General features: G+C 42.2%; 1 protein-coding gene across 1 annotated transcript in view; it reads left to right on the plus strand.

The window, feature by feature from the left end:
• Positions 1–13,103, plus strand: part of Ush2a (usherin) — a 680,823-nt gene that overhangs the window by 397,701 nt on the left and 270,019 nt on the right. The window contains exon 37 of the mRNA XM_085835345.1: positions 2,196–2,375. Coding sequence (XP_085691471.1) covers positions 2,196–2,375 — 180 coding nt within the window. The remainder of the gene's footprint in view (positions 1–2,195; positions 2,376–13,103) is intronic.

Raw genomic sequence — 13,103 nt, forward strand, 5'->3', positions numbered from 1 at the left:
GCTCCTGAAGATACACGTGTGCCATTTTTTTTTTTTTTTGAGCTGAGCAAAATGGTTATATAATTGCTTCCTTCTCATAATTATTGAGTAATTATATACTTCTTATAATTACTCAGTAATCATTGTTCTATAGCTAGAAACTAACGTTACAACTAATTGTATAATTACCATGTATTAATGTTGTTATATGGCAAACTTAGAGTAAAGTGGTACTTAATATATTTCTCTCTGCCATGCCATTTTCAAAGCTCCTGACGGGGTCTCTTTTACAGCTCAAAAAATTGCTTCCAATACAAATAAACAAACCCAACGCAAGGAGGACACCTTCTCCGGTGTTTTGAGCATAGATGCTTACTCTTGTGTTCACACCTGGCTAGAAATAGGTAAAATTATGCTCTTGTGGCATAATTGTAGAATTTTGTCGATGTTTTACAATTCTCAATCTTTTATTCAATGTGCAAATTATACAACTTCCTTGCCAGATGAGCATCTGTCTGGGTCTCAGTAGGATAAGGTGACCTTTTTGGAATTTTACAGCTGAGCTTGTGACAACAGCAGTCTTCATTTTGGCCATTAGTAAAATTGCTTCCAAGGAGCTGGGCATCCTGGGACCTGAAAATATCCTGATGCTGACCATGAGATCATCCTGAGACAATGACCAGACAGGACCTGCATGCCCTCTTAGCAGACTTCTCGGGTACAGGGCTCACACTTTATGCTTTTGAGGAGTCATCTTGTCTCCTTGCATACAGTTGGCATTCAGCACTGTTCAATAGAGCCCCATAGCCATGAAGAACCTCAGAAGGCTCAAATGACACAATTAGGAAAGAAAGCCAAACAAAGTGAAGCCTTAAAAATTAGAACTCTGTGATTACTGCATTGCATATATGGCAGGATAGAGTTCCTATTTCCATCTCAGACTTGGTGTCCCTCCATAAACTTAAAATACTTCTTTATTGAAAATAAATAACAACTACATTTCCCAGCGCTCTGGTCCATCAACAGTGTTATTCTCTCTGGAATAGCCATACCTTTGGTTGTACCAATTTCAAGACCAAACTGACAAGTTATTGTGTGGTCTTCAGGATTTCTTGTGGCCACAGAAGACACTTAACTGTGCATACACTGTCACAATAAAAATTTTAGCTACTTCCTTCAGCTATAAATTATTATAAATATTTATAAATAACTTTAAAGACATTTTTTGTATTTGCCTAATCTTATCTGTCCCACCAATGTTACATGAAATGGCTACACCCTAAGCAGATATCAGACTCTTGTTAGTCTTAGAATTTGGAATGTTATCTGGTAGAATAAAAATGATGTGATAAGGTGAGATTTGTGTTGGAACAACACTAGATTTTAATTGAATGACAACAGATTTTGATGATTAGCACGGAGTTAGTAGCCACTGACGAAGCAGGATGCCAGGTACTTAATTTTAAACCCATGCCAGTTTTCTTGTATTTCTCTTACAGGTGCAAATTGTACAGATTACGTTTGTCTTGCAAGTGTGAATTGAGTGGATTACACCTGTCTTGTGAGTGTGAGTTGTACAGATTACATTTGTCTTGTGAGTGTGAATTGAGTGGATTACATTTGTCTGGTGGGTGAAAACTGAATGGATTATATTTGTCTTGCGAGTGTGAATTCGTGTGGATTATATAGCAAAACAGAAGCAGCAACCAGTATTGTCACCTCGTTGTAATGGGAGAGCTGGGTAGATTTGTTCACAGGCAGTTAATCAGACTATATACATTGATGAGCCACATACACAGAATACTTCTTGGCTATGTGCTATTATACACATCATGCTCAGAAGCCCCCAAACACCAAATAACAGGCAGATTTGAGCAGATATTTTATGCTGGGTGCAGGAAAAAAAAGATCTCAGCTGACTTTCATGGTGATACTGTATGACAATCACCCACCTCAAGCTCACAGATAAAAGCTCAATACTCAAAAAAAAAACATTGGGTATCTCAGGAGAAGGCGCGTTACTAAAAAAGCTAAGCACAGGTTCTAAGCCTGGGTCTCTCCAACAGTCAGCAGGCATTCTTTCCTTTGCACTTTGGCCAAGACCTGTGAGAATATATTTTATATGTGGCCATTTCATGAAACATGAAACCAACCCCAGAAAATACTCAGGCAACTGCAGAAGAAATCCGTTAAGTGTAATTTTCCTCTTCAATCAGCAGGTGACAACTACACCCTTCTCAGTGGTACAAAAACCATCCGCAGCAGCGAAGGAAGCCGGCTCTGGGTGCTGGTGGACAGACTGGTTCCTTGCTCGCACTACACGGTACAAGTGAATGCTTCCAACAGCAGAGGGAGTGTGCTCAGTGACCGTGTTTCCCTTGAAATGCCTCCCGGGGGTGAGTCTGTGAAGTCTGTGGTTGGCTTTCTGGTTTTAAACAGGAGGACCAAGAATAGAGTGGCAAGTGAACTCTGTCTTTTAGAATTGAAGGGCTCTGCTGTAGTTTTGCATATTTAGGAAATTTTCTTTTTTGAAAACTCCTTATTGATTAATGGGTCTTGTTTGTTTGATTGTTTGTTTGTTTTTACTTTGTGTATGTGTGTGTGTATCTGTATACACAGATATCTCTGATGTCCATATCTTAAAAACATTAGTAAATGTTTTATTTGTTGTTTATTTTTGTTTGTTTTCTTATTTCTTCAATTTGCTGCATTTTGTTAAGCCCTTTTCAATGTTGGCAGTATATATGGAAGAGACAGGAGCACCAGTACTCGGGGTTTATTGGAGAATTGTGAAAAGGTGCCACCCCTTTGCAGAACATATTGGCAGTATCGGTTTTAATTATAGGTCCTCTTGTAAAGGGCAGAACGTAGCTTTTACAGTCAGACTCTCATTCACACGCAGCACAAACACTTCATCCTATCAAACACTCCTCCCCCCATTCCTGTGTGAAGTCCAATGCATTCTGGGTATGTTCGTTTTAAATATTTCTATTCAAAATTGGTATAGTTTGGAACAACCATAATTATTGATCTTAGATATGCAGTCAGCTCCATCTCATACCCTAACTACTTGTGAGGTCTAAGGGCTAAGAAGAAATCTCCTCCCTCCCCCCCCCCCCCGCACCTCAGTTTGATATTCCTAGATCCTGAATAGAATGCACATTCCAAGTAAGAGACATTCAGCTTGGGAATGTGGGCTTTCAGAAAATACTTCAGCAGAACGACCAAGGCGATCTCATGTCTGCCCTGCAGCCAAACTTCCTGGCGTCGAAGAACCTTAACTAACTATATGTTCCTTTTACGGCACACACTCCGACTTAGATCATTCTCGGCTTATGGCAAAGGAGCTCATTTCATACATTGTCCATGGGGCAGTTGGGCCTGTATGATCTAACAAGTTCTTTTCTGTATGTGCTAATCACTCAGTTATGATAGTGCATGCTTATTGGTCACAAAGTACACACACATGCTTGTGTTTGTGAATACAAGGATCAACAGAAATAGTATAAATAAGTCATTGTTTTATGAGGTGTGTGGCAGAGCTGAGACCCACTGTGAACTGAGGCTCTCCGGTGGTTTGCACCATCCAGGACCAGCGCAACCACTGAAAGTGAGTGCCCAGAGGTCCAGATTTGGGAGGTGACCCTTCACCCAAAGAGGAAGTGGTGTCTGTGGGGACAGATCATCTTTTACTTCCTTATTGCCACCACCAAGACTTTCTTTCTCCCATCGTTAGGTTGTTGTTGATCACAATTAGGAAACTTATTGCTTCAAAATGATCTCTTTTATGACCTTGTGGCCGTTTAAAGGTGATACCTCATTGATTAAATAGGTTTTAGTTCATGCTTCCTTTTACTTAATGAGCTGAAAACGGATTATCATGATTTACACATAAAAATCACGCCGAAAAGCATGTGGCATTCAGTAGAATATGTGTGTTTAAGTAGAATTAAATTAGTGCTGAGAGTTATTAAAGAAGTCTTGCATGCCTTCCAGTGAGCCCTGCTTCATACGGAAATGGGCAGTAAATGAAGCAGCAGGCAGGAGGGAGCCAACTGGCAGAGACGCTTCTGGGCAGTCCCTGATTTCCAGTCCTGTTTGCTGGGTACAGCCTCTGTCGGGCCTTTGTTTTCCGTGGTCCATCTCTATGGTGAGACTGAGTTTTCAGTGTCTTTCTATGCTGGGTAATGTGAGGTTTGAAACAAAGTAGCCTGAGCTATGGTTTCTTTTCAGATACATGAAAAAAGTCTCATTAGAGAAAGTTTTGGGGGGTTGGGAGGATGCCGATGGTTTTCCTTTACCTAGTGGTTGCTGTATCAAATGTGACCTGGTGGGCAGGCCTGGAGCGGTGGCTCAGCACGGGCGAGTGCTTAGTGCAGAACCGTGAGGACCTGTGTTTGAATGGTCAGCTCCTATGTAAAAGCTGGGCTTGACCGCATGCCTGAAACCCCAGTGCCTGGGTGTGGAACATGAGGCAGTAGGTACTTCCAACTGAGCACTCACCAGAGAACAAAAGAGTCAGATCAAGGCTCAGCAAACCCTCTGACTCAGGGAAATAAAGGGGAGAAGGCTGTAGCAAGATACCAATGTCTTCTTCTTGTCTCCACACACGCATATGAGCACTAAAGCCCTTTCAAAGCAGATATATACATACACACCACACACTCACATGCACATGCACTCATACACACGTACATATACATACCACACACACACCACATACACCATGCACATTACACACCATACACACAACACACCCATACACACACACTATGCACACTACACACCACATACCACCCACACACATACATACACACCACACATACACACCATGCACATTACACACATACATATACACCACACACACCACACACATACACCACACACACACTATGCACACTACACACTGCATACCACATACACACATACACACAACACACACACACACACACACACACACACACACCATGCACATTACACACCATAAACACATACACACATGCCACATACACCACACACACATACACACACACCACATACACCACACACATACACCATACACATACACACATCACACATAGACAATACACATATATCACACACACACACAGACGGTACACGTATACCACACACATACACCACACACACCACACACATACCATACACACTAAAAACCACACATACTACACACATACACACACACACCACACATACCATATACCCCACACACCATACACACACACACACCACACATACACCACACACACCACATACCACACACACACACAGACAGTACACATATACCCCACACATACCCCCCCCACACACACACCTATATGAATACATTCACGTATTTCATCAGTTCATCAGCATGCTATCTCTTGCCAACCTAGTCTGAGATTCAGTCCACATCCCAGAATACACTCACGTGTATTGAAGTCATCTGTTTAATTTGACCATCACAGTTTCTGCCGATAAGATCCTACATAGCAGGGACTGGGCCCTGTTCATTTTTATCTTCAGTGCCTAAATCAGACTTGGCACGAGGTAGGTGTGTGATGAATAATTGGTGAGAGCATGAATAAGTTGGTCAGGTCAGCTTAACGAGGGGCTGAGGACGTGGCTCACAGGGAACCTGCTTGTTATGCTGTGTGAAGGCCTGAATTCAGATCCCCAGCAAGCACACAGACTGGTCCACATAGCTTTCAATGCCTGTCACCCAGAACTGTAGGGGAATAAGACCAGAGGATTGTTTTAGATGGTTTGCCATCAGGCAGCCTAGCTAGAACAGCTAACTGTAGTTCCATCAGAGACCTGGTATCCTCCTCTAGCATGCTCTTGTGTATATGTATATGCATCTGCACACACATATGCTTATACTGCATGCACAAACTTAGATAAATAGCTTAATAGCCCTTAAGCTATTGGGTTATCATTCCTAAGTTTCTTGTAGACCCAGTTTCTACCTGAGGACCTTTATGTGATAGTCATTGCCAAAGCTGTGCCCGCCTCCGTGCGCACAGCTGTGACCTCCTCAATGTACAGCTGTGACCTACTCTGTGCACAGCTGTGACCTCCTGAGTACACAGCTGTGACCTACTCTGTGCACAGTTGTGACCTCCTCAGTGCACAGCTGTGACCTACTCTGTGCACATCTGTGACCTCTTCTGTGAACAGCTGTGACCTCCTCCGTGCACAGCTGTGACCTCCTCTGTGCACAGCTGTGACCTACTCTGTGCACAGCTGTGACCTCTTCTGTGAACAGCTGTGATCTCCTCCTTGCACAGCTGTGACCTCCTCTGTGCACAGCTGTGACCTCCTCAGTTTACAGCTGTGACCTACTCTGTGCACAGCCGTGACCTCCTCTGTGCACAGCTGTGACCTACTCTGTGCACAGATGGGACCTGTAAACAGCTGTGACCTCCTCCGTGCATAGCTGTGACCTACTCTGTGCACAGCTGTGACCTCCTCTGTGCACAGCTGTGACCTCCTCTGTGCACAGCTGTGACCTCCTCTATGCACAGCTGTTACTTCCTCAGTGCACAGCTGTGACCTCCTCCTTGCACAGCTGTGACCTCCTCTGTGCACAGCTTTCCAGTGGAGAAAGGCCATAGCCATGTAAATCTAGCTGCAGAGAATTAATGTAGGAAACAGCTCCACATTTCATGAGCTCAGTTACATTTTCTCCAATGAGTATAAGATGAATACGCCTTAGCTTATGCAGGAATCTAGACAAAGGAGACAAGGGCATGCAGTATGAAGAATTCTAAATGCCAGACTGGAGAAATGGCTCCACACTTAAGAGTGCAAACCACTCTTTCAAAGAACCTTTCAGAGTTTGGTTCCCACCATGTATGTCAGGTGACTCACAACTACCTGTAAATCAAGGACCAAGGAATCTGATGCCCCCTGCTGGACACACACACACACACACTTTTCTCATTTCTTAGCTGATGCTGAAGAGGCATCTCTTCTGCTAGTATCCAACTCTCTTATTGATGGGGAAATGATGGCTTGTGAGTGACAGGTATAAGGTTGGAGAGATGATTCAGTGAGTCAAGGACTTGCTGTACAAGCGTGAGGGCCTGACTCAATCTCCAGAACCCGGTTCTAACCGGGATGAGACCTCACATGTAGAAAGCCAGCCCTGAGGAGCAGATCGACTAGCTCGCCTAGCTGAGTTAGAGGGCTCTAGGTTCAGAGAGAGACCCTATCTCCAGACACAAGGAGGAATATAATCAAGGAAGACTCCTGGTGTCGACCTCTGGCTTCCACGTGTACATGGACACACGTGCTGACACATGAACAGAGACACACATGCACAAAAGAGAAATCTGATGAACCCATGTTCTCTGAACTTAGGAATGGAAGACAGTGATTGCTCCTGAGAGCTAAGTATATAGAGTAATGGTGCCAATAGCTAAAATACCCTTGTATGTAAGAAGAAATAAGTTTTAGTGTTTAGGATCTTTATGCAGTATGTCTTGCTTTCATCTGAGGAGCACAGTCCTACCCCCCCTCCATGCACTCAGAATTCCAAAATCCTACACTCACTGCGTTTTGTATTATTTCTAAAACATAATACTCCTACTTGGGACTAAGATATTCTGGGAAATGAAAGATCGCTTTAACCCAAACTCTTGAATACCATTATGGTCCAGGTTCAAGAGTTCTAGGCAAAGAGTTAAAAAAATAAAAAAAGGAATCCAAATGTTAATCCATAAATATGAAACCTCCCTGTGACCTTTACCCCACCAAGGTCTGGAGTTACTAATGGGGTTAGGATTTCAGCGCTTAATGGGGCTTGGTGCATCTGTGTTTTGTATGCATGGAATTCGGTGTTCAGTTTAATAAGTGGTTGACATTGGTGATGTCCCTTAATTTGCTTAAATCTAATTGGCTCTTTTATCAGTCAAACCTGTATAGATTGGCAATTGATCAGAAGGGGTCAGCCATGACTCTGCATGTAGTTAAATGGTGGAAGCGCCTGCTCAAGCCACGGCGGCTGGATAATAAGCAGAACAGGGAGAAATGAGCTTCAGGAGGGAGGCCAGAGGAGCTCCCAAGTTTTGCGGGATCTTCAAGTTCAGAACAAAGGCATTATGGAGTGTATAAATTTTAAATACACTGCATTTTGCCTCCAGACTTAAGCCTTTTTTTTTTCCAGATGAGCTGGAATCTTGTCTGAAACTGTCTTTGTGACATCAAAGACCTACTCAGAAGGCAGAAAGAGACGGGAGAGGTATGAAAGGGCATAGTTTAAAATGATTACTGACACACTTCACACTGACGGGCAACAGCCAGGGGTTTGGGTTTTTTATGAATGTTTCGTGGTTTTTGCAGAAGGAATCGCTTTCCTCTGTTTATGTAAATGGCTTCGACGTGAGCATGGAAGGAACTCGGGGCCTCCCGTGCTTCCAAACTCCATCCAGCTCTCTCTGGCAATGAACAATTGGTGATTTCAACCTTCGAATTGATTGGGATAACTACAACTTACAAGTGCCACAGAAATATAAGGCTTGGGAAGCCATTGTTTTCTGAAATGTGTTCTCTGAAAACAGAAAAGAGAGGCCTGGAAAGTGGCTACAAGTAGATCTGCCTTGAGAGTCTTTCCACAGCCCCTCCCCACCCTCACTACCTACAAAGCAGAATCCACAGTAAGGGTGGGGTTCGAGCCTATATCATAGAACCACAGACCGTGAAGTCATACAAACATGGATTTCAATGCACTTCTTTGACTAGCTGCCAGGGTCACTGAGGGCAAATGCCCAGCATACCTGCACCTGACCCTCAGTTTTCACCTCCATGAATTGGGCTGGCTGAGGATTCCACCTGGTTGACTTCCACCTGATAGAACTATGTTTATTTGCATAGCTAGTGACCGTTCTGTTACCCTGTGCAGGCTACGAATGTGGAATGTGGAGACTAGACATATAAAAACGTTTCTATTAAGTCTGTCCTGCTCTTATTTTATTTTTTTATCTTTTAAGGTTTATTTATTTATTTTTATATGTATCCATGTTTTATTTGCAAGTATATGTGTGTATCCCATGCATGTCTGGTGCCAACAGAGATCAGAAGAAGGTATCAAATTCCATAGAACTGAAGTAATGGCTTGTTTGGGGCACCACGTGGGTGCTCAGAACAGAACCAGGGTCCTCTGCAAAAGCAGTACAAGCTCTTAATTGCTGAGTCATCTCTCCAGTCCATCTCTTTCCTGTTTCAAAAGAATGGTATAGGGACCCAAACTTTTGAAAACACAATTCATTAAAGGAGATGCAAGAAAATTGCTCTTACCAGCAAAATTAATATGGACATTTTATTTTGATATAAATATCAAGAAATCTAGATCAATGAAATCATGTTTAAAATGTATATAACTCAGGGCCAGCTTGGGGGCGTGGGGGAATGGCTGAGCAGGTGAAAGCACTTAGCTTCCCCAGCCTGACAACACAAGAGCAAGCCTTGGAGCCTGTGTAAGAATCAGGATGCAGCAGAGCACATCTATGTCCCAGACCACCTTAGCAAGATGGGGGTGCAGACAGAAGAATCGGCCAGAAGCTCACATCACAGGCCAGCTAGCCTGGAGCACTAGCCTGCTCATGTGGTACAGAACCAGAAACAACAAGTGAGGCCCCGTCTCCAAATGTGGAAACAAAGAAATGACTCCTGCGAACTGTCTCCTCTGACCAGCACACATGTGCCCACACAGTAAATAAATGAATGTGTTCATAACTCAGTCTTTGACAGAACAGTCTGTATCCTTTTCATGTGTGGGTGATAGTTAAAAACTCTTTTAGCTATTTCTAAAACCCAGAACTCTTATTTCTTATTTCTGTTTAGTTCTGCCAGAAATATCAAACATTTATGAGCTATGAAGACAGGAGCAATGTTTGGTTTGTAAAATTTTGTAGCCCAAATGGCTGAGGTAAAGTATTTGCAGATCAGGTGAACAGCAGCACGTGCACTGGTATTAGGACGTGTACAACAGTCTTGAAAATTGTTTTGACTGTGTCCTTTACATGGATAATCATTATTCAATCTAATTTAAAATTAGATTGGAGCCATCCAAATTATTGGTCTTCCTCTTGCCAATTTTGTCTTTGCAGCATAGAACAAATAGCATCCACTCTTGAAGTCATGAAGTCTCAGTATATCTAATTCTTTGTTTTAGCCACCGTTTGCAATGAGTTATTGCAACCAAGAGTTTAGACAGGTCATTGAGAAGAGCAGTTAAAACCCAGGACTTTATAAGCAAAACAAAACAAAACAAAGACAGGCTGAATATAGTTGAACTCAGAGCCTAAACATAGTACACAGTACTGTGTACATAGCAATATCACATGTGGCCAAATATTTACCATAGGCTTTTATAGAGCCTAAATAGTTACTCAGAAGTTTTATAGAGAGCCATGTTACTTTCTTAGAGTGATAATTTGTCATTTATAAGTATAGTATCTCTATTGTAAAAACTATGCCCTTAACATATAGTTTGTGACCCCCACTTTTTAAGCAAGGATCGGGAGAGTGGCTCAGCTGCTAAGAATACTTGCTGCTCTCGAGAGGCCTGAAGTGGGGTTTGTAGCCCCTGCCAGGGGTGACACTCTACCACCTGTGACTCCTGCTCCAGGGAATGTAAAACCTTCTTTGGTTCTCGTGGACACTGCGCACACCTGTGTTTGCACATATGCATGCACACACACACACACACACACACACACACACACACATGTTAAAAAAATAAAAACAAAGTCTTTAAAAGGGAAACAAATATATACCGATAAATAAGGTGAATTTGATTACAAGATTTTTTTTTCCTGTTTTTACAACCTGACACGGTTCTGACAGGATAGTTTGACTAAGTCCTAATCTTACATTGCATAAAACAATTAATTTTTGTGGAAACAAATCTCTGCTCTCCTCATCATTTAGGTGATATTTAGAAGCACAGCCAACATTAACACATTTGGTAAAATAAGACTGCCTCACCATGAATGTGGCCTTCTATTGGTGTGAGTGGAGTTTTATCTCTGAGCTCAAAGATAATTAGATATCCCTTTTCGTGCATTGCAGAAGAAATGGGAAGCAGGTATTAATCAAAAAATAAAAAATCAGTTAAGAAGGGCGAATGAGAAGAGCGCCTGCTATTTAAGAGAAGGAAGTAAGCCGACGGTGTGGGCGACACTCTTCTCAGAGCACCCACCCTCCAAGAGAGAGGGACAATTCCAGGAAGCTCTTAGCTCAAGCCATGGCTCTGCCTTAAAAGAAAAAGGCTACTGTAGATATTTCCTTCAGTTGACCTGAGTCTGAGATTCTAAATGTAATTTGTTCACATGAACCTGTATTCTCTTTCACTCAAAAAAATCATGCGTGTTTGTTTATATTTATGTGGAAGGTTGTACTTGCAACAGCACTTGTGTAGAGGTCAGGGGACAACGGGAGAGTCAGTTCCCTCCATCCACCATGTAGTACCAGGAAGGAGCGCAGACAGTCGGGCCTGGTGACAACAGATTTTACACACTCCCTTTCTTTGCCTTTTTAAAGAAAAGATTGAGAATTTTTTTGTCTACATTTTAATTTCAACCTGAACCTCCTTCTAGGGCCTGGGAAGCAGACTGCAGGTCTGTGCCCCTCTAGACGACTTGGTTCATTTCACAGAGCCACAACAATGCGAGCCTAAGGTCTTGCATGCCTGTCGGCCTTTCTTCATCATAGGATAACATGTGACTTAAAAAAATAATAACGATAAAACGAATAGTTTTCAAAAAGGTAGGATTTCCCGTTCCTTGCTCAAAGAGCTCCTCAGTGTGTGCTTGGTATTTCCTTTCTGATCCCCATCCATTCACCTTGAGTAATCTGCAAGATTTAAGTAGATGCTTAATGCATACAAAAATGCAGCTACTTACACATGCAAGGGACCACAGTGTGTCTTAAAAACTGGAAGAGTTTGAAGAGATGGAAATACAAATGTAAATGAAGTGGGAGTTATAATGAATGGGCCAGTACGGTATATTATGATGTTCAGAGGGTGGAAGGAAGGGTGAGATTCACTGCCTTTTGATAATATAAGAGCCTCAATGAAGATCTAGGATAGAGTTGAATGGTGTTCTGTAAAAGAACACTCTCCCACATAAACAGATGGCTCGTCCTTGCCTTCAGTATATTAAAAACCACACAATTTATATTACACCCGGTTCTTATGAATCTTTGGAATAGTTGTGCATAATGTTTTCCTTCTGTGTATATCTTCCAAATGTGCTGCCATTTTGTTTTGTTTTTCCCCTTCCTGGAAAAAAAATCTCAACCCAGGGACAGTAATAAAGTGTGTGAACTCAGCCAATAAAATGCATTCAAGTTCTTAATAAAACAGTATGCTTTTCAAAACACACACTACCCCACCTAACTTTATTCATGTTCTCTCCTAAGTGTTTAGCTAGAGTAGAGCCATGGTGTTAGTGTCTGTCTTAAATATGTGCACACAAACTGTGACTAAATTCCTACCTTTGTCCATCTGCAATGCATAGTTCCCAATGTGGCAGAGGTGGGTGCATGTCTATATATGTGTGCACACTCCATTGCACATTTATAAAATTAAGTGTCCTCAGCCAAAGAAAGGGATATATTTCCCGTTACAGTTTGTGAGGTTTTCTTTACTTTCTATGCTGATAGTCTTGACAGTGAACTTGCTGCTTATAAAAACACTTTAGAAGAGGCACAAACTTCTGAGCCTTGGAGAAGAAGGAAGGGAACTTTGATGTGCACTTAGTAAGCACCCAACAAGCCTGCAGCCAAGAGCTGGTGGCCGTGCGCATTTGCATAGCACTCTCCTGTGGTTTACATAGACATACACGCCCCCCACACACAATTAAGTACTATCTTTAGAGCATCCTGGGGCAAGGCAGAGAGACTGAAAAAAATAATTAAATGAAAAATCTCATTTCTCCTGCTTTACCAAGGGAGAAACACGGGAGGTATTGCCTCTCCGAGTTTCATTGATATTAAAAATCATGTTTTTAAAAGGAAGAAGTACAATTCTCCTGTCTGCATTTCATCTTAGAAGAAAGGTTTGTCTTTAACTTTAAGGTTAAAAAAAAAAATCATGACGATGTGACGGCTTCACTGTT

The sequence above is a fragment of the Mus caroli genome, unplaced genomic scaffold, assembly GCF_978045245.1.
Source record: "Mus caroli unplaced genomic scaffold, Mus_caroli_1 scaffold_1, whole genome shotgun sequence".
Taxonomy (NCBI): domain Eukaryota; kingdom Metazoa; phylum Chordata; class Mammalia; order Rodentia; family Muridae; genus Mus; species Mus caroli.